Below are 23177 nucleotides of genomic sequence, written 5' to 3' on the forward strand. Positions count from 1 at the left end.
TTACCATGGCTTTTTCCATCGAAGTCTGTGGTGTCTCGAGAATACTGATGTCTTCTTTATCAATCTCCTCCACTCTGAAGCACTTCCAACCCTCCTGTGGGTACTTTGCCTTGAAAAGGTCAAAGGTTATCTTTTGATTGTCAATACTCAACTCTAAGTTTCCATTCCCCATGTCCACCACACAGTTGGCAGTCAGCATGAAGGGTCTGCCTAGGATAAAGGGAATCTCTGTGTCTTCTTCGATATCCATGATAACAAAGTCCATCGGAAAAGTGAAGTGGTGTACCTTGACCAGGACATCTTCTACCACCCCGTATGGTCTTGTGATTGAGCGGTCCGACAGTTGAAGCGTCATCTTGGTGGGATTTATCTTCAAGTTTCCAATTCTTTTGCACATCGATAAAGGCATCAGATTGATACTTGCCCCCAGACTAATGAGGGTCTTATCTACCGCTTCCTTCCCTATGGTACAAGGGATGGTGACACTTTCGGGGTCCTTGAATTTCTTGGGTAGCTTCCTCTGGATTATTGCACTGCAATTGTCCTTTACCACAATATTTTCATTGCCAATATACTTTCCCTTTTTGGTGAGGATGTCTTTCATAAATTTGGAGTAGAGGGGGGCATCTGCTGTAAGGCTTCCCCGAATGGCATTGTGATTTCTAGCCCTTTGAATATTTCCAAGAAACGCTTGAAGTAGCACTCCTTGTTCTTCCTAGTGGGTGCCATAGTATATGGGAGATCCTGTGGGGGGCTAGTGATTCTTCCTTCTTGGCCTCTCGTGCTATCTGACTCTTGATTTTAGGGGGTGAGACCTCTTTCTCTTCTTCCTCTGCCTCTTTCTCTTCCTCTTTCTTCTCTGTCCTTCATTCTTCTAACCGGTCTTCTTCTTCTACCTTACCTCTTCATATGCTCTTTTCTAGCCTCGGGTCAGCACTGCCTTGCACTAAAAGGTTATATCACTTACTAAAAGGTATAAGACATGTCTCTTTGAAGAGTCGTAGTATATCTGCTTATCAAAATTCAAAAACATAATAGTTATATCTCTTACTTAAAGGTTAAGATGGTCTATAAAATAGCTTCTTTCTTTTAAAAAAAAAAAAATCAAACCAACTTGGTAAGATCCGCTATGTGCTGATTTAATAATACGATAGAAATAAGTATATCAATAGTGTATTCAATATATTAGAAAATGTAATATATTAATATACAGTTCGCATTTCAATAGTTATATCTCTTATTAAATTTATCGTAATACGATATCGCAATAAAATTGCGAGTACATACGCATGACAACATTTCTAACGGATTAGAATACAATACACTAAATCAATAATGTATGATTATACTAGGTATCTCATTTGGTGTACATATTTTATTAGACAATTTTATCATTAAATCACTTTTTAATCTTTCAAATATTTTTTCTAACATGAATTAACTTTCAAGTAAATTATTCACTACTTCTATGTTATTCAATAAACTGTGAGTAATTTAACTACTTATCCATTTTAAAAACATTAAACATAGTAAACTCAGCTCTATGGGTAAAAATGGATTGGACCAAGTCAGGTCCTACTCAAGTCTGATTTGTCCTATTTTATGTTTTTATGGCTTGTGCTTATGACTCATCATGAGTCTATTTTTAGATTTAGGTTTGATCTTTATATAATTTTAACCTGAACTATTTGCTCATTTAAAGATTTGTTTCATATTAAAATGTATTAAAAAATTGTATAATAATGAAATTATTATCCATTGAAATATTAAAGTGTGGAGAAATAACTTACATATTATTATGTTATCTAAAATTAGATGTCTTAAGCATTCTTATTTAAATTACAATATGGAATCAAAATACGCATAAATATTACGGGTGACAGACTACCAAAAACTTCTAAGTCCAGCAAAAGAAAAAAAAAATTCATATTTCTATCACTATGATTATAAGAATTAAATTATTCCAATTCAAATCATCAAACCATTAAAATGATTTTATAATTTCATTAAAATAAATATAATATTATGTATCATATTTATAATTATATTTTATTAAAAATAGTGTTTTAGATAGGTGAATTCATTAGACTTAATAAACTTTTTCTAAGATTTGACTTATTTAACTAAAAGGATTTTGAGTGTTGCTAGGTGCACCCAGCATTATTGCTGGTGCACCCAGTATTCTATAGAAATGGTGAAATTGCTCTTGGTTTTCTTCTTATGGATCAAGTTGATCCGTAAATCAACTTGATCCGTAAGAAGAAAAATAATAATTTTTTAACTACATATTTTAAGATATTGTTTAAGGTTATTTTATACATATTAATAAAAATCAATAAATACATAAAAGATAATAATAATTTTATAAAATTAATATTATCATCATTAATTTATTTTTTATTTTTATAATTAATCATATCATTATTAATATTATAAAGAATATAAAAAAATAATTAGTATTATATTAAAAATTAAAATACTAACTAATTTATAATACATTTTTTTACATGATCATTAATATAAGTGGGAAAATAGTAATTATAAGAGAATTTAAAAATATTAGTACGTTATATAAATAAGGATCTTAGATAATGAATGATGTCCATTTTTTGTTTAATTTTTTTTTACACCCTTTTCAACTTCTTTATTTCAATTATATTTAAAAGTTATATTTTAAATTAGACCATTTATAATAATTTACATATACTATAACTAAGTTAACTAGACCATTTTAATAACACGCGTGTATATAGACACAAATGGAATACACAATCAATGAAAATAAATAAAACTAACATTAGTAATGAAAATAAATAAAACCAACAATACTCATGAAATGAGTTTATGTACAATATATGTATATACAACGAATATCAATATAAAATATGTACATAAACTACGTCTGATCAGTGCGCCGCCTGCGTCTACACCTAACGTATACTAGATGGTCCTGTGTCACACTCCTGGCCAATCAGAGGCATTCTTCGATCACCTCATGTGTCGATGAGCCAGGCGTGACCACCCCTGGACTCAGATGACGCTCCAACCTCTCAGTAATGTCATCACAAACTTTCTGTTACATACAAAACAAACTGATTACACAAATTATTATGCAAATATTGAGGTAAATGACGTAAATTATTAGTATTACTTACCACTGAATGTCTGGGCTCCTCCGTAGATGTCGACGATGCTCCTGGCTCCGGCACGCGAGGGATATCCGTCTGCGGGGCCTCAGGGACGACTCGGGGCTGCGGGGCGTGACCATGAGGCAGAGGATCTAATGCGTGGCCTGATGTCATGAAAGGATGGGAGATGCAGAAGAACCAATCGATGTAGTCACTGGAACACGCCCCTGGCACAACGCACACCTCACCTGCTGGTACGATATGATCCTCGTAGTGCATCCACCTATCGTGTATATCATCATACGAGACCCATGAATCGATAGGAGGAGCAGGAATGGTCTGCGTGTAGCCAAACTGCCGCACGACCCTCTCTGGTCGATAATAAACAGCAACAGACCCTCAGCGCAAGAGACCGGAATAGCATGATCTGACGTGGAAGTCCCGAACCTCCCGATGCTCCCCATAAGGGATCCAACAGACATCCAGAATCCGGAGTCGATCCAGGCGCTCCCTGTACGACGGCGTGCGAATTCTCTTCACGGTCTTCTTCGTCGCAATCCACCTGCACACACGCGGAGAAGCCTCGTCGTAGTCCTGATCAGCGGTGGACTCCGTGACCGAGGGAAAGTGCTCGTAAATCCAGCACTACAGATGTAACATTCAAATTATAAACATTAATAATGAAAGTGTAACAAAATTTAAAGTTGAACCTTGTTTAGCCTGAATGAATGAAAAACATATTTGTTAGCTGCAACAGTGTGATGTAACCGCCTAGCTGTCGACTGTGGCTCATAGATACATCGTTCAGCTGGTCGTACATATGAACCAAAGGAGCCACTCCCCAGGCGTACCTCTCTGTCATACTGAGGTCACGAAGGGCCTCCAAGTAGACAACATGGACATTGGTTGCACTCTTGTTAGCAAACAGAGTGCAACCCAGTAGGTGACGAAGATATGCGCAAGCCGCAGCTGTCCAATGACCTGCCTGGCATCGGCGCTGATATATATCATGTACCCATTGCAGGCGTACGTACGGTTCGCGACACTGGACTGTCTCAGCCCTAGCAGACTCTGGAGAGACCACCAACAAGTCCACCAGCATCTGAACCGCATCGTCCACGTGCAAGGGCTGAAATGCGTATAAGTCGCCAATAACGAGAAGATGGAGAAGAGAGGAGATGTCGTCCAATGTGATGGTGAGATCTCCCACCGGGAGATGGAAACTAGACGTTTCCCGGTGCCACCACTCCACAAACGCGGACAAAAGTCCCCGATCGCCGGTGTTTACCGAACACGCGATCAGAGAACTTAGTCCTGTACCAGCAATAAGTCCCTCAATGGCAGGGACAAGCCTGCCTAAACTGTGGACCTTCCTCCCATGAGAGGATAGCTTTAATTCAGGACGCTCCTGAATTGAAGTATAAAGGAACGCAAAATTCGTTAAAATTATCATTTAAAGGAAAACTAATTTCAATCATAAAGTATAATTTACAAGTAACTAAAAATAAATAGTATAAATATCTCTCCCATCCATACACTGCAAGCAACGTGATCCGCATACGCTGTCAACACGGATGAGTCGCTCGGACCACCCGGAAATCCCTGATGCTGATCCTTAGCCGCCTCTGCGCCCGCGTCCGCAGGAATGTCCTCCACAGCAGCTGGTGCCTCCATCGGGTCATCCTGAATATCTGGGTCAGGGATGACTGGCTCATCGACGTGATCCGCAGTCACAGTGACTCGCTGCCTCCGTGTGGATGCAGTACGTCGTCGACGCTATGGAGCATCATCAGAATCATCATGATCTCCTCTGCCCACACCTCTGCCAGTTACCTGACCTAAGGCACGACCTAATCCTCTGGTCCTAATCATGATCTGCAAATGAGTACCACAAAATCCATCACTCATTTCATTTTCTCAAATTTCATGCGTCTAACGCATATAGGACATTGATTTGGGACAGCAAAGCACCATCACCCAATGGTTGTTCAAGCAGTTGGTTGACTCAATTCAATTAATCTAAATGCCAACTTGTTGTTTTATCATATGTTTTAGTTATTAGAGAGAAACTTGCTCATCTTTATGAATCTGAGAAACAATGGTCAACAAACCTTGATTTAGGAATCTGAGAAACAGATCATTCTTGTTAACATCAGTATAGTATACCCTAACTCCATGCATGGTTTTGGTTGTGTTCGTCTCATTGATACTAACATCAGTAGAGTATGGACAATTTAATTCAGGCCAGAGAAGGCACAGAATTCAATGGATCAAAGAATTTAGGACTTTGTTGCGAGAATTAAGGGTAAAATTTTCCTTATGAGGATTAAATGGATTGTTTTATAAATGTCTCCATGCATGGTTTTATAAATGTCACAAGAAGCCAATAAAAGAAGTAGCAGCAATTAGTTCTAAAATAACTTGACATTATGAGGATTAAATGGATTGTTTATCTCTTCATTAAATTTTCCTTTTCGTCTATAAGATTAATTATATTTGTGTATCAAGACTTTGATTGGCCAATGTTGAGCCAATAAGGAAGAGAGAATTGACATGTAGAATGATTTATTCCATAGGTGTTGAATGAATTCACACATGGGAAGCAGGAATGGTTCAGGTTATGAAGCTGAAATGGTATCCATATTCTCTCAGATTGAGTCCCCTGACAAATCACTTCATGACCATATAATTGAAGCTCTTGGCAAGCTCACTGTTGAACAAGGAATTCCTTATGTTACTTAGAGATGCTACTTATGTTATCAAAAAAGTCATGAGAAATTAAAACAAGTTTTCATTTGTTGCTAAGAAGCTTTATTTTTATACTTTAACCAAGAAACATAAAAATCTCAAACTTGTTTCATTTAATTCCTTCCTCTCTTGGCTTATCATTTTTTTTTTGGTTTAGGTATTGAGCAACATTGTGGAACCGGCACTGCTATCTCAAGATGGCTCTGATTTGGATAAGCCTGTTTCTCAAGAGACATTTTTGGAGGAATTTAAGATAGTCACAATGAGTGTGGCTAATCGTGTTAATGTAAATTAACCAAAGTGCTAAGCATTATATAAATAAACTAAAATATTGGGAAATAGCATTTGGGTATATTTAACTGGTGTAAGGATCAAATTTAGGGATTTGGTTCAATACATGCATGTTGGAATAAGGTGTTTGTAGTTGTTGTTGTTGTTGTAAGGATCAATTACTTTTCACATTCAAATAGTACATGGGTCATATAGTGGTGTAACCTAGAAACACTAAACCATTTATTTTATCTATTAGAATAAATTACACTCCCCTCCTTTTGAGAGATGCTCAAATAATATTGTTTTCTCTTATATTTTTTAAAATTACACTACCCTCTCCTAATAGATTAAATTGTGCTACACTTGTAGTCTACATCAATGTAAACAAGCTTCTAGGGACAATTTTTCTCTCAACATCCGAGAGGCTAGTTTTGGACCCTTTATCATTGACTTCGAAACTTTATAAAGGAAGACATGAGGATTGCAGAGAATCAATTTATGTTAGGAAGGTTTACAACGTAAGTCATTTATCTTTAATGAGGTTTTGATGGAAAGGTACCTAATTAAAAAAGAGACTTACACAAGTGTCAAGAGAAGTTTTGTGAAAGACTTTGGGGTAAAAAAAGTGTCTAAATGGTTGAATGTAACATTGACTATTTACATGTCAATATAATCATAATTCATACTATTTGGATAATCAATATATGTATATATAATCATAATTCATACTAATCAATCAATACTATTTATCTATCTATATGTCAACATGTCATTATTTACAACCAAATTGTGACTAAGGTCAAAACAAATTGTAACAACAATCTAATAAGAATGATCCAAATTACAGCCAATATTTACTATTCTACCAAAGTAATGCTAAACGTTGAAAAAAAAATTCGTCAAATACATCAAGTACTCACCTTGTTCAAAGTTCAAACGAAGACCTTGTATTAAAGAAATAGCCTTGATGAAGTAAGCTGCAAATTTCAGAATCAAAAACGCACAAAATTCAGAGTTAGCAATTTTAAAAATGCAGTTTCAGACAACTTCCGGATCAACATGATCCGTAAGCTGTTTCTACACTACTTACGGATCAAGTTGATTCGTAATAAACAAAAGGTGTAAACACAATTTCCGGATTAAGTTGATCCGGAAATTGTGTTTACAAACCTTTCGGATCAACTTGATCCGTAAGCTTCCCTATCAACACCCATGGCGGAGACGAAGACGAAGAGGAACTTACCTCGACAATGCCGACGCGAGGACGCAGCAACACCACCGTCAACACCCACAGAAGACGAACGAAGCACGCGATTGGAAGGTCACGAAGAAGACGCACAAGAAGACGCAGCCAAGCTTTTTCGAGAGGAAGAAGAAGGATTTGAAGATTGATGCGAAGGTCACCAATAAAGGTCACGAAGAAGCAGCAATGGCAAGGAAGAAGAGGAATGGCGAGGAAGAGGAAGAAGCAACAGAAATCGCGAAGAAGAAGAAATGGCGGAAATGAACCGTTTTTTTTTTAAATTAATTAGCCCAGGGGTACATTTGTCTTTTCCTCTTAATTGCTGGGTGCACCAGCAATAATGCTAGGTGCACCTAGCAGCACTCAAGGATTTTTAAAAAACATGAGTGTGATTTTCTGCTAAACAAGTCCAATCAAACCAATCCTTAAATGGATTGGGCCATAAGCCTCCCAGAGCGGTCCAACCTACTTTCATTCAGGGACATGCTAGGTGCACTCAGCAACATTGTTGGTGCACCCAACAATTAGGTGAATGGGTAAAATTGCCCTTGTATTGAAAAAATAATTCCTTCTTTCGGAAGAAGGTTCTTCCGGTAGAACAATTTATTCTATCAGAAGAACCTTCTTCCAGAGAAGTTACCGGAAGAAGTTCTTCCGGTGGAAAAAAGGTTCTTCCGAAAAGCTTCCGAAAAAAGGTTCTTCTGGCAAGCTTCCGGAAAAAGGTTCTTCCGGTAGAACACAAATTGTTCTTCTGGAAGAAGGTTCTTCCGGAAAGTTTCCGGAAGAACCTTCTTCCGGAAGAAGAAATTATTTTTTTTAACGCAAGGACAATTTTGCTCATTCACCTAATTGCTGGGTGCACCAGCAATGTTGCTGGGTGCACCTAGCATGTCCCTTTCATTCACGTTATGAATCCTCCAAATTTCGGGTTCTGGATGTGAAGCAAAAACTCGGTCCGGTCCATATAAACTTCAACATTTGTTTGGCAGTGTTGAGGAAACAGTTGCAATGGCTAACAACGTTGTTTTTGTTGTTCCTAAGGTAGCTCCTGGTTCTCTACCTTCATTACCCATAACAAACAATGCTCTCTACCTTCATCTGAATTTCTGCCAAACCAAAAACAGAACAGCCTCATTCCCTTCTTCCTCATCAATCCTCAGAAGCAAAGCTAGTTGTTCTGTGTTAGCGTGTCTCCCTCCTGCTTCTTCTGAATCCTCAACCTCATCTTCCACTGCTAAACCCTCTTTTCCTTCTCCTCCAACTAAGCTTTATGTCAGTGGTTAGCTACCCTTACTCTTCTCCTCTTGTTGTTACCCTTTTCGTTTTTCTTATCCAAATTGATCTAGAATTTGGCTACGAGTGATAAAGGTTTCGGCTTTTTTCTTTTTCCTTTTGTGGGTCTCGCCCCAGTTGGGTGCTGGTATTGATGAGCATCAATGATTTTATTTGTTGTAACAAATGAACATTGGGATGAGAAAAAAAAAAGGATTTTCATTAACTTTTAGGATGAGGTCTAGTTTCATTGTGGAGGATGGTTTCGTTGTTTCATTGAAAGATATTATTTTACATGGAGTTTTAGTATTGGGAAGCTTTGGAATGTTGTATAGTGGCTGAAATGGTGGTGCCGTGTTTAACGGGTAACTGAGATTAGGAGGAAAGGGATGGTGTTATGGTTTTGGTGTGCAGAAAAAAAGTGAAAGCCTGGTATTTTTGTTGGGATTATTTTGGATTTAATTTTGAGCATAATTCAGTTGTGGGAATTTTGTACTATATAATTTTTGGTTATGCAGAAGAAGTTAATGTAATGGTGGGAACTGAGAAGAAGATGGCCAGTGTCTCTAGCTTACTAACATCATATTATCTCTTTTAATTTTTTTTTCAACTCATAAGGATCAAGAAAGAGAAATAATGTTATGAAGAATTTATATGAAATCTTAGATTCTACTATCATATTTTTTGTTTCAACTGTTAACCTCTTTGTGTGGGTACTAAATTATCATTATATTTTGTTTTTTTAATGCATTTACTGTCTAGCAAAAATGTTTTTTCATTGAGCAAACAATGAAACGACTTCATAAAACAAGGCATTTCGGAACCTTTCATTGCAAAAAATCATCTGTAGTGAACCTTGATGTCACTCATACCAGCTGTGATTGCTCTTGATTCAATAGCCATTTGCCATATTTTGCTACACTCTACAGATTGTATTCATTATTTTATGGTGAATATATTTTTAGGACGAATTCTCGCAATTTGTTATGGATATCTTTGATAGTTGATTGTTTGATTGTTTATATGTGTATTTCTGAATAAAAACTTTATAAATGTTATTTCTTGTTTTTTTCAGGGCTATCATTTCGTACCACTGAAGAGAGTTTGTGAAATGGGTCTAAGAATTTTGGTCAACTGGTGGAAGGTAGGAACAGGAAATATTGATATTTTCCTCTTTGACAATTATGCTACTTGACTACAATTTAGGGTTTAGATTCTGTTATTCATTTGCCAGTTCTAATCAATTTGTTGGTAACACTTTATACTTCTAAAATATTTGCTTAACTTCAAACAGTCAAGCTGGTGATGGATAGAATTGCAAATGGACCAAGAGGGTTTGCTTTTCTTCGTTATGCAACTGAAGAAGAGTCTCAGAAGGCTATTGAGGGAATGCATCGAAAGGTATGATTTTGTTGTTTCCTATGGTGTTCTTAGTTTTGAAATCTCAGATACATAAATGGCAATTTATCTTGTCCAGGAGAGTAATTTGGAGAGCCCGAGGTTTTTGCAACTTCCTTTGGCTTGCTAACTTTTAAGTAATTTAGAGAGTAATTTGTAGCGTTTGCTAAGTAGTGCTAACAAGACATCCTCTGCTTACAATGGCGGACCTACATGTGAGTGATGTGAGTGAGGGTGTGTACTTGCATTCCCTCATTTTTTAAAATTCATCAAATTTGTAAATAAAATCTTATATTTTTATATTTTATTTTATCTATATTTATATAATTGAACCCACTGATTTTATTTTTTTTATAATTTACACCTGACTTATGGTCTTAGATGTGTCACTATCTGCTTAAGTTTTCTATTTGTAATTACATGTCAACATGCTTATATACAATCCACAAAGTGAACATAGTCACCTATGGATAGTATTCTAAGTTCTAATAAACTGACTTATTTTATAGATTGAGTTTATGCTGCATTGCTCTTATCATGCCATTAGGTTGATTGACACTGTTAGAATTGTACTTGGTTACAGGGATAGATTTTTAAAGTGAATGAATAAGACATAATTATGATCACATTTATGTTGAAAAGGGAAAACTAATCAAGAAACTAGATTGAACTTTCAAGTGAGTCAAAATATGTTGAAGAATTATTCATGAAATTGAGTGAGATCAATCCACTATTTTTGAAGCATCTTATTGTTCAATTGTGAAGACTGTAACTCGGTAAAATTTTGGTGCAGTCAATACTCAAGATACTATTTACTGCGAAACTGTCAAATGATCACTAGATGTCTAGAAGGCAATTTATTTTAATCCCTTAAACGTGATCTGGAACTATTTGCTCTCTCTGACTGAGGGTTTGAATTGTTGTAATGTCTTTTATGTTACAAGGCTTAAAATTTGAATGTCTACTCTTTAAGGAATCAAATGTAGAAAGTTTTTTTTATTAGGAAATGTAACAATAACAAGGCATTTCTACTTATTGAGTCCTTTTCTTCTTTCCCTATTTGCTAAAAATTACCAGAGATAGTTTTAAGCTATTATGCTTGATACTGACAAGAAAGGAACCACTTTTCAGTTCTTGGATGGTAGGGTCATATTTGTGGAAGTTGCCAAACCGAGATCAGAGTTACCGCAAAGGCACAAGGAAGACACTAGATTGTAATGAAGATCCAAAGGATCCATTAGCCATATGTTCATCTTGGTGTGCAATACGAAGAATCATTGCAGCATTGTACTTGACACTTTATAAAAGACCCCTACTTGTTTAAACTTTTTTGCCTCCCTTATTTTCCACCCCACTGACACTCTTAGGATTCCGCAATGAAAACTCATTTAAGCACCAACGGCCATTGCTGCACTATATTGCCAAATTTATGCCATAAATTGATTACCAATGAATTTAAATCATAATTGTATAACGTATGATGAAGTTATAGAATAAGTTGCTCATGTTTGAAACACTTGACCAAGAAAGAGTACTGAATTAACTGAGATATTATAACTCTGCTATCAAAACATTATTAGGAAACATTGTATAGAAGTGAATTGCGTAACTATTGAGACTAAACATTGAGCAAAAAACAAAAACGCTTTAAGATTTCACTCCCATAATCAGCTTAAAGGATAGGGAACAAGCAAAATTGCACAAACACCGTAAATTCAACAATGTTTAAAATCTATTCTTAAAAATAATGATACAGAAAGAAAATCCAAATATACAAATTGCTAAGGTAGTCATCAGCACATGACACTCTTTAAGCTTTAATACATTGGCATATATCATTTGTTTCCCAGAGCCAATTGTTATGACAGATATGATGTCTAGTGACATTCTGGTGCTTTGTCCACGCTTCCCTAGAACACCCCCATCACTGATGCAATCATCATGCAACTAAAAGGACACAAAGATGCCAAGAGTAGAAAAATAAAACAGTAACGACAGAATTTGCTGCTATATGTCTCTATTTGGTTAAAGTAACTGTAACATGATAAAAACCAGAACAAACAATGCCACCAGCCCCCCACTTGAATTATTGGAAATGAAGTGTTTTCATGTGAAAGAAAGAAGATATTGGAAAAAAGAATTGGAAATCAGATGCTTGTCAATTAGACAATTAGATCACAGCTACCTAAATCAGGTCCTTATTTCTCTCAGTTTTTTTTTTCTCTGATTAACACCATGATTATGAATCATGTAAAAATAGAATGTAAGGCTATGAGCACACACGTGCTCGTTGCCCCTCCCTCTCTTCCATGGCAACAATAAAAGAATGTCCATCTCTTTCAGCTAAACATCTTTTATATGGTACAAATCCCCTTGCAGGCTTCTTCTGGGGTGCAGCTCCTTCCTCGTGATATTTTTGAAACTTAGAATCAACAGCATCTGAGTTCTTGCCTTGGTTTTCCATGTCACAGACTGATTCAGTGTTGGAACCAGTGCAACAACTTTCCTCCTCTCTTGTTCTTACTTTCAAAGAGGAGGGCCTAAGAGGCAAGGGATTTAGGACCTGATTGCATGGCCTCAGGTAGAAAGGTGGAAGGCCTTGGGACAAACTCCACTGCGGAAAAAATGCATCAGGTGCAGATTCACTGAAGCATAGGTTCTCCTTTGGGGGCTCTATGCTGGTCACATTAGCTCCATCAGCATCGGGTGTTATAGGCCAGTTACCACTAACCACGCCGAGTGATAATTGTGTATCTACTTGCTTGGATTCTCCTGATTGGCCAAGCTTCTCATTCTCAACATCATCTACTTCATCGGACTTCACAGTTATCGGCTTACCATCATCATCTATCTTCAGTGACTTCTGATTACCTACCATAGAGACTGTTCTTCCAAAAAGCTTAATACTAGTGGTTTGTGGCATATCAGTAGCATCTTCTATCTCCTTGGAACTAAACTCAGGTTTCTGCAGTAACACCAGAGAATTTGAAAATCAGTATAAAAAAACCTTAACCACAATAGAGTTCTATGAAACATGAATTTATTTCAGAAGCTAAATCATAAAGTATCGTGAAGCTTATCATACCATGCACATTTTTGGGTTAGAAACAGTGGATAAAGGACGTGAAGCTGGTGATGCTTTCTCTTCCTCCTCAGATTCTTTGGATGTCATGCAATCATTTTCCTTTTCAACAGGTGATAAGCTGACTGAGTGAATATCAGTGGTGCAAGAGTTTGGTGAAAGGCATCTGTTAGTCTGCTCTGAAAATTGAGACCCAAATGCTTCCGAACCAACTGTAGATAGCACCGAGGTTGGAGATGGGGTGTCTTTCTCTGCAACCAACAGGTTTGTAGATGGAGATATTTCTGTTTCATTTGGTATGGTGGGTCCTCTGAAAGAATTAACTGATTTACGGGGATATGGATGCAGGGGTTTCCTCTTAGGCCGAGGAGGAGGTATGTTAATTGGTTGTATAGAACCCTCATCACTGACCTCAGATTCCCTCACAACCTGAAACCGATTAAAGTGTGTGATGCATGAGAACACAGACGTGAACAAATTCCTCTCTAACTTCAATGCTATTAAATTTAAAATGATCAAAATCCTTTCACTTAGTTATTTATAGTTGAAAAAGGTCTGGGGAACAATCAAAATCCAATTCTATGTTAATGGCCTCCATATTACCAGCAACAATAATCTACTGAAATTTAAAATAAATAGTTATAATAACCTTAGAGAAAAACTTTTGAGCATGGCTTCGAATCTGAACAGCAGTTTTGGTACCTATATGCTCTGCGTGAAGAGAAAATGACTTTCATCTGACTTGAAGATAAATGAAAAAATCATTTGTTTCAGATGAATAAATCAGGACAAAATGTTTACCTTCAATTTGGCGCCAGCCACGACCATACAATTTCAAAGCTTCAAGGAACTTTTGATGCTCTTCCTCTGTCCACTTCTCCCTTTGTTTAGTAATGGTATATGGTTTCCTCACCTGATGGAAATTGAAATAAGTTTCAGGAACCAAACTAAAAGTGCAACATAAAGGTTCTTCACCCATATTTCTCCATGAAAAGGGAAAGAACATTTTAATCTGTGAAGTAAAGCAACCTTGGGAGCAACATTTTCGGCCTGCTTTTCAGCATTGGAATGGATGTTACTAGCTGAGCCAAATATGGTTGATCTTGTGCTTTCTATTTGGTCCTACATTCAATAGAGCAGATGAATTGATAACTTTCCTCCAATGAAAAAATGGAAACAAAAGAAAAAGAGAAGGATAATTTGATCATGAAAGAAAATGATGCTCACTAGAATATATTTCAGTTCCTTTTAAGAAATAAAGTCACTGGATGAATTCATATTGAAATTCTCTTTTTTCCTATTAAAAGAGGAGAAAAAGTCTCCAGAAGAGTGGACGTAAGACGATTGAGACCTGCTTCCAACCACACAGCAGCATATTATATGGAGTCTACACGAGCTTAGTTGTCATCTCTTTCAAATACACATGCTAACCAATGCATCTATACTCAACCCAAAGCAAATATCTATTTATATTCTAGGAAGAACACTGTCAATAATGTCATATATGAAAAATAATCAGCTGATGTTGACATGGTTCCTTCTACGTAATTCCCATCCAAAGCTACTAAGGGGGAAGGATGAGTTAAAGTTCTCTACTACATTGCATGGATATGGGTATGACTTCAGTACCCGACAGGCTGACATGTAAGGTTTTAAATCTAGATTCAAAACTGCAATTGCGGAAGGTTTTAAATTAAGATCCAAAACTGCAATTGCAGCTACAGTGGCCACATTTATCTACAATTTTTCATGAAGTCGAGGTTCTTTGGATACAATAATGTTCGAAAATTAAAAGTACAGGTCCATTAATATACTTTACTAAAACACATAAATTTGAAAACTAACATAAATAGAATAAAATATTTGTAAACTGTTGTGAAACATTCACACGGACGAATGGATTTGATCCAATAGAGAAACGGAAATGGACAAAGTGATCAAAACGGGGGGAAACAATCTTAACCAGAAAAGCTATACATAAGACAAACCTAACCATAACCCAAACTGCACCTACATTAATTAGAGTCATATCCATGTCAAGTATCCATTGTTCTTTTAACAAATACCCAATTACCAAATCATGTAGCCATGCTTCATAATCCCCCTATATATTTAGAAGCCACTGAGGAAATTCATCCACCTTTTCCCTCATAAGAATAAAATCTTAAAGCAGTACTAGAATTTTGAATTATGATGACCAGATCAACATTGAATTAAACAGTACTCTAAACAATTAGTAGCCAATAAACTGGAAATCTGAAAAGCACTTTAAAGTTTACACAACCATAATGATGTTGCAACTTAAATGCTGATAAAGCTACCACTTAAACACCATTTCAATTTGTTCTATTAAGAGATTAACAATTGAACAAATCTAAGAATCTTCCAATCCATTTTCCATACAACATCCAGTATGAGCCACAACTTCTACACAGATAGAAAACTAAAACCACAAAAAAGAAAACAGAATCAACCTCTACCTCAGTTCCATGTTTATAATCATTAAACTCTCCAGTAAGTGCAAAAATAAGAACAAAATTCAAAGGTTGTTCTAATTAAAAAAAAAAAAGTGGCAGCTTGGAGTGTTCCTTATTATACCTGCATCTCCATTGGAGCAAAATGAGAATAAGCTCTGCCTCAAAAAACACCCAAACCTCCACAGAGACTAACCCCAGCCGCCAACAACAACAACAGCTGTCACCAATCAAACCACACCAAAGAAAAAGTGATTTTTTTTGCCAAATAAAAAAATCACATAACATTGCTCATAATCTCTACACTTTCTCTATTCTCTATCACATACCATAACATAAATAGCTCAATTTCTTTTCTTTAAATAAAACTTCAATAACCAATGCACAAATCAGATCAAACATTTATTAATGTAAAAAAACATGTGAAGAACTGAATCCAAATTCATGTTGTTCTTGTTCCAACCACACACACAAATAGAGAACCATGAATACCTTTGAATTTCAGACACCCCGATTTGGGAATTCTCGATTCAACAGTAAAAACACGAACTTTCTCGGAAAATAAGAATTTTCCGAGAAAATCAAGGCAATTGGAAGAGAACAACGGAAGAAGGTGTGAGCAAAGAAGAGGGGGAGGAGGAAGAGAGAAAGAGAGAGATTATAAATTACGAAAATGAAAAAAAAAATAGAAAAGGAGAAAAAAAGGAGAGAGTTACACGTCAGATAGGGAAAATATTTTGGAAGGAAAAATAAATGGAAAAGAAAATTCCATCGAGGATTCGAGAAGGCACGAAGGTTTGTGGCTGAGAACGGTCCGGACCCAAAGACACGTGGCGAGTGCTTGTGATGTCTGATATTTAATAATTAATTCTTTTTTCATGTATAAGAAATCATGATATCTTATCTCATCACTAACATTAGATACTAATTTCATCAGTGATATGTAATTATTATTTATTTAATGAAATTTTATACATAATATAAATTAAATATGAATTCTTCTTTTAAACAAATTATTCTTATTTATATTACAGTTCAATCTTAAATCATCACGGGTTTAATAATATTTAATATTTTATTGCTAAAATAATTATTTGGTGAAAAATGTGGTGCTGCAGATTTTATTGTGGAAGGCATGAGTGCTGAGAAGATAATTGAGAAGATTTTATTATAATATAAGATATTTTTTTTGGCTTGTTTTTTAGTGTGCCTTTTTTGACCTATTGCCATTTTGGATTATTTTTCGCCCACGCGCCATTTCTAGCATGTGAATCTCAGTCTTAGACCTAGCTAGGGTTTCAGTATTATGAAATGACTTTTTCAAACTATTACTTTTGACCCAAAGAAACAGTTTTTACAATGTTTTGTAAAAGTATTTAGTAAATAAATAAATAAGAATAAATATAGTACTATTAATTGACAAGAACTTCCATTATTGGCATAGGAAACTTTAAAATAAATTAGTTCATATTCAGAGTTTTAAAGGATTATTAAAATAAGATAATGTTTTTAATGATATCAATTAATGTTTAACACGTCAATTATGTGAGTCATCAATCTATTTATGTTTGTCTAAATAGGAACCATTAATTATAGTTTGTTTACAATACAACTAGTTCAAAATCAAAGGCTAATTATTTTTATTGAAAAGACTAATTATTTTGTGTATTGAATAACGTTAACCTAGTATTAAATATATTATCTTACAGTCACTACCACTAACTAATAAATTAATAGCGTTTACTTTAGCATAAGGAGTAGTACAGGGCATAGATCAATCCAACAAAACAAACACACTTCAGGTGATCCAGCAAAATCTAAGGTTAGTGTTGAAGAGTACTTGTCAAACACGATGCGTTTTTCTCTCTAGGAGATAAATGTAAAATTTCGAGGCCACAAGTGTATCTCTGAGATAAATTACAGCTATGTAATAAATATTTTAAAAATCAGACTGATTAAAGGTCTCGGAAATATATACTCATATTTGATCTTATCACGGCCTATTAAGTGAATTAAGAAACAATAAGTACAAATAAATTCAATATTATATATATAATTAAGATATTAAGTAGTAATAAATTATAAAAAGTTAGGATCGCGTAATAATTACATAGCCAAATGCACGGTGTTTATGAAAGAATGATAATTTATTACTAGAATGATTGTACACTTGCAATTTATGTATTAATTGGATTGATAAAAATTATATTTTACATAAATTTATTGATGATGTAATTTTTTTATAGCATAATGTAATTTTTTTTGTACGTCTATCGTGGAAAGACACAGATTTGAACTTAGAATTAATGTTGTACACAAACTACTCAAACATCATTGGATCAACCTAGTGGGCTAATATAACAGTCTAATTTGATATTTCACAATATTTTTTTATATCAAGATATTTTCTAATATATATGTGTTCTTAAATTTATTTTATTTAATGAAATATAAAAAAATTATTGACTTGATATATTTAATTAGAACTTTTCATTTTAAATTTTGCGTTGATAATAGTGTTGCCTTTACTATTAAATTTTATTATAGAAGTTAATAATATATAATATAACTTGTATACGAGTTATTAAAAAAATATATTTGATTTTAATTTAAAAATAATGCTAAAAGCATCTAAAATATTGCATCTGATTCTTTAAAGTGTTAGGAGCAATAGATAATAATTGAAATTTGAGAATTTAAGAATAGAATTTGATGGCTGGCACAATTGTGTCATGGTTAAGTTCAAATTGTTTAATTACACACATAAGTATAATAAACAACTCTCTTTTTTTTTTTTCCTGTAATTATTACACTCAGCTTGGCCCTACTTGTTGGGAGATGAAATTAGGTATTACTTTAATAAAGACTGTGCATGGATATGCCACAATGATCTTAGTATTTGTAAGATGTGGCTGGAATCTCTCCAATTGCAGGAATCATAATTAAATATCACCTTTTCATCTGTGAACTTTCAAGAAGATCGAAATCATATACATGCAATATTGCACAATACAGGTTATTTATACTCTTAAATGCCTTGGTCAAAAATAAAAATAAAAACTAAACAATTCAAATTATATTATATTATATATGGAATATTAATTATTAATGTTTGCATAAACTAAATTTAATTATAATTTATTAATAGTTTTGGCTAAAAATCATATTTATATATTCTTTATATGGCAACGTGGAGTATTTTTTTCATGCTATAATGATTTTTTTCACTTAATGAATATATATGTGATTTCTAGTAAAAAAGAAATGTTTAATCAAGCATTACTCTGTAAAACAATAAAAAGTAGAAATCATAATGTGTGGAGAAAATTTAATTTTTTTTCTCTGGGTGGATTAAAGATGTTTCTCAACCCATTAGATAAAAAATTACACGTTGAAAATCAAATATAAATTCTTTCATTAAATAAATTGATTGATCATTATTCTTACTCGTATGAATACAATATAGTTTTATATTAATGCATCAATCCTTTAGTTACAAAATTTAATTTATACATTAATTGTTAACGTGAATTTCGGATATATATATATATATATATATATATATATATATATATATAACATATTTTCAAAAAAAATAAATATATAGAGAAATATCCTTAGTTTAAAGTAATACTAATGCAATTCACAATCTAGTTAAAACCAAATCTTTATTTGATTATTAACTATAGAAATCACAATGTGTATGGAAAAGTGATATTATGAAAGACTCATCAACAATATGAAAATAGCCATAGATAGTTGTAAATGTAGTATAAAATGAAATGATTGAAAATTCTGATATTGTAATATGAGGAGTGCTGATGAAAACATATTTTTTTTTAACACATTTCTTCATTTACAACCTTTTTATTGATTAAAATATATTAAAAATTATAAAATTAAAAGATGAAATAATTAAATAAGATATAGGACGCACTAAATTTTATAATCGTTTGTAACTTGCACAGTTTAGTGAAGAGAGTATGTTAAAAAAATATTTTAAAGAATATGACCTTAACATTTCTCTTGTAATATTGGAACTGGTGGTGCGCGTGCTGCAATCGTTTGTAACTTGCACAGTTACGTGAAGAAAAATCCAGACACAGTAACGCCCATCAACCACCAAGATGAAACAGTGCTACCAACAATACTTATTTTTAAATGCAGAAAAATACACTTTGATGTAATTTTTAAGTGTTTGAGCTTAATTCACGCATGCTATGAAATCTTTTCACAATATTAACAAAAGGGATTAATTATATGTTTATAAGTAGGAATAAATTTCACTTCCATTTTGTGATATGTGTTTAACTTGTACTAATTTTCATATTTTATTGACACTTTTAAGAAAATTACAAAAATCAAGTATAAAAAATGATGTACTTTAAAATTTAAATTAAATATTCAAAAAAATGATTTTTTTTAATTTATTAATTATTTTCTTATTATAATCAAAATAAAATAAAATTTCGTGTCAGTATTAAAAAAGAAAAATGAAAGTATAAACCATGCATTTCATCAAGAGAGTTTGAGTTAGGTCATTAGTGGGCTTAATAAAGTCGCAAATATCATGATCAAATCAGACTAAAAGCATTCAAATTTAATTTGTGTGCAAAATTTAAAGCTCAGTTAAACCTTATATTTATCATGCAAATTCAACACGTAGGTTGATCGTATGCTTGACGCAGTTAACATGCTATAACGATTCCATAGCCAAAAATCTCACATTCAAATCCAGCTTCTAAAACAAGTCTCAAGCTCAATGAAAGTTAAGTTTATGAGTTTTTACAAGCTAAATTTAAATCAAGACATGATCAAATTAGACTAAAAAGACTAATTTAACTTGTGCCCAAAATTTAAAACCCAAGTCACACGTTTTCGAGTTGGGTCAATTGTTTCAACCTATTTTGTCATCTCTGACAAAGAGTGAATGGAACTGAAAAAAAAAAAAAACTAATTAAGCAAAAGACAAAAAATAGTGGAGAAAAATATTAAAAGGATGAAATAACTTTTAAAATCTTAAAACCAGAACAATTTTTTTTTTGTTTGTAAAAGTGAATTTAAATAGTTTTAAAATTCATTTGAAAAATATTTTAGATCTCTTTTATCCTAACACATTTTGTTTTCAAGTTTAAATTTGAAATATAAAAACCAAGAAACTTGCAATCACCTCAAATGAGGCCTAAATCAATCCTCTTAAGTTATTTTATGTCATTGCATTATTTTTTAAAAAAAATAACTACAAAATTAATTATTTAACTTTTTAATTTTATACATTATTTTGCGTATAAGTTTCATTTTTTGTTGTTGATGTCTATGGAAACATTTCTAATGCGAGTTGATGATAGTGTTTGGAATCTTCAAACAAAACACATGCTCATAATCTATAAGAGAAAGATAACAAGGGTAGGGATTGAGAGAAAAGTTATATCAGAGAGACAATGGACATTACCTCACGAAAGAGCAAAGATTCATCTCATCATTAGGCTAGGGGTTGTGCAAGATGAGTACACACTATAATATAGACAAACAAACACATACATGAAGAAAAACGGAATCAAAGAGATGCATAAAGAGAAAACGCAAACTGAAATCATACTTGTATAAGTGAGACATTAATGTTGTCAAGATGTACATCGGTTTGAAAATACAATTTTCAAGGCATTTTAGAACCATAGAACAAGAGCTTAAATTGGAACAAAAACAAAAATATTAACGCGTTACTGAAATGAAAAAAAGTTATGAATTTTTTTAGATTGGTTAGGCAAAGAGACTAAGAGTCAATCTAGATTGGTTCTTAATGCAATCGATCCAAAAAGCTTTGTTCCAAATTTTTTAAGTTTAAAAGAGTCGACGTCGACATTCTAGATCAATTAATTGCATGAAAAACAGATATAGAAAATAATTGTTTGTATAATTCAATCACCTATAAAGTCTTGTTAAGAATTTCAAAACTTGGAAAAGGCATTTATAATTTAGATGTTGAAATTTTCTATTCTAATAATTAATTTGTGCTAATATTATAAAATAATTATATTAACTATTTATTATTAGTAAATTTTATTTTACATGATCAAATTAAGTGAGTCTGTTAAATAACTAAATCATATCATATGAACTTAAATGAACAGATGTCAATGTTAGTCCATCAGGAATAATGAAAATCTTATTAAATTAACACATTATAAAAATGTTATGATACCCAATATATCAAGCTGTCACATATAAAGAATTACGAAGTTCATGTTAAAGAATAAAGAAGTTCTTGTTGAGAAAGAACCATAAAACTATCTATTATCTACATATTTTACTGTGTTTATTTGATTAATTATTATAAATTCAGATATTCTTAAAATTCTTCTTGATCATCTAATGTGTTTCGGGTAATTATTAATATTTTATAAAAATCTCATAAAATTTCAACATTAGATTGATTGATAAAGAATTAATTAAAAACATATTTCTTGTACAACCAATTTAGATTTTTTTTTGTAAGAAAATAATTAAAAATTGCAAAAGGCATTCACATTTTAGATAAGTTGATAAAGAACGTATCTAAAATATTTTATATTAGAATGTTCATTCTAATATAAAAAACATCAGTACATAAATATCGCATCAGTTGTTACCGATATAGTTTTTTATGTATTTTTTGTTTTACTAATAAAACATATGATCATCTATTTTAATGAATTCTTCTGTATTTATAGAATAAAATAAATCAAGATAAATTGTAAAAAGATTCTTTCAACCACGCTCTAATCCTTAATATTAAAGGGCATTATTTTTTTTGGAAATTTGTTTTTTGTTACTATATTATTAATACCAAAATTAATTATCATCAAAAAAATTTGTTCGATTTTGATTTGTTCGATTGTCTTGAATGAAGTTATTTTTTCTTAATTACTTTTTTTGACCATGATATTTGAATCATTAGATATGAATAAATAAATGTAAAAATTATCAAAAATGAAAAAAATGTCAAATATCTAGAATCACTAAAAACAAAGGAGAGGCAGAGACGGCTGGGAAGGTTGCCTCAACCCTCAACCTAGTTGGTGTGAGCTGTGACTGTGAGTATATATATATATATATATATTTAGACATTCAATCAACAATTTTTTTCTATATATTCTTATCTTTCTCTTCTTATTATATTACACCATCAACTAAATTAATTACTTATATCTTATATCTTCTTTCTCACTCAAGTGGTATACATTATCTAACAAATATTTTTCATATATGTGAATGTCATTCCTTGGTGTGGTCCCCACCATACCTTCCCCTGCGCTTGATGGCCACCTCAGCCTTCCACTTCCCCCTTATTTACCCTAAACGCCAACCCCTTATTCACATTGCTTCCTCTCCTCATTTCTCTTTTCTTCTTTCGTTTTTTTTCTTTCTATTTTTTTTAGTTCATTATAGCTTTGGAGTGCAAGATATTCCCATTCATTCATTTTCCCTTCTCATTAGCCATTATAAAGCTTTTCTATGACATTGTACTTTGATGAATAAGTCGGTAAATAGTCTACTCCATAAATCAATCACAAATATTT

The 23177-nt window shown here is 33.1% G+C and overlaps 1 protein-coding gene and 1 pseudogene across 3 annotated transcripts; one reads left to right on the forward strand and one right to left on the reverse strand.

Moving 5' to 3' along the window:
* Positions 1-8113: 8113 nt before the first annotated feature.
* On the forward strand, positions 8114-11700 carry LOC100788573 (organelle RRM domain-containing protein 6, chloroplastic-like; annotated as a pseudogene).
* Positions 11701-11776: 76 nt separating this feature from the next.
* LOC100101861 (protein REVEILLE 7-like) lies at positions 11777-16338 on the reverse strand. 3 transcript variants are annotated; one of them, XM_003534041.5, is made up of 7 exons: positions 16111-16338; positions 15743-15838; positions 14174-14266; positions 13946-14057; positions 13794-13855; positions 13148-13573; positions 11777-13027 (listed from the first exon to the last, which is right to left on the reverse strand). In XM_003534041.5, the coding sequence occupies exons 2-7, from the start codon at positions 15752-15754 to the stop codon at positions 12332-12334; spliced, it is 1401 nt and encodes a 466-aa protein (XP_003534089.1). In that variant the 5' UTR covers positions 15755-15838; positions 16111-16338; the 3' UTR covers positions 11777-12331. The 3 variants fall into 3 exon arrangements, with proteins under 3 accessions (XP_003534089.1, XP_040860908.1, XP_040860909.1); XM_041004974.1 differs by lacking the exons at positions 13794-13855; positions 16111-16338 and adding an exon at positions 14372-14495 and having other exon boundaries at positions 15743-15840; XM_041004975.1 differs by lacking the exons at positions 13794-13855; positions 15743-15838 and having other exon boundaries at positions 16111-16277.
* Positions 16339-23177: the final 6839 nt, after the last annotated feature.

The sequence above is a fragment of the Glycine max genome, chromosome 9 (genome assembly GCF_000004515.6).
Source record: "Glycine max cultivar Williams 82 chromosome 9, Glycine_max_v4.0, whole genome shotgun sequence".
In the NCBI taxonomy this organism is placed as follows: domain Eukaryota; kingdom Viridiplantae; phylum Streptophyta; class Magnoliopsida; order Fabales; family Fabaceae; genus Glycine; species Glycine max.

What these genes read in the sequence shown, in the direction of transcription:
- LOC100101861 (XM_003534041.5), bottom strand. An exon ending in CCGAAAATGTTGCTCCCAAG is followed by an intron (nt 14,058 to 14,173) that starts GTTGCTTTACTT and finishes AATTTCCATCAG; the next exon opens with GTGAGGAAACCATATACCAT. An exon ending in CTAACCCAAAAATGTGCATG is followed by an intron (nt 13,028 to 13,147) that starts GTATGATAAGCT and finishes GTGTTACTGCAG; the next exon opens with AAACCTGAGTTTAGTTCCAA.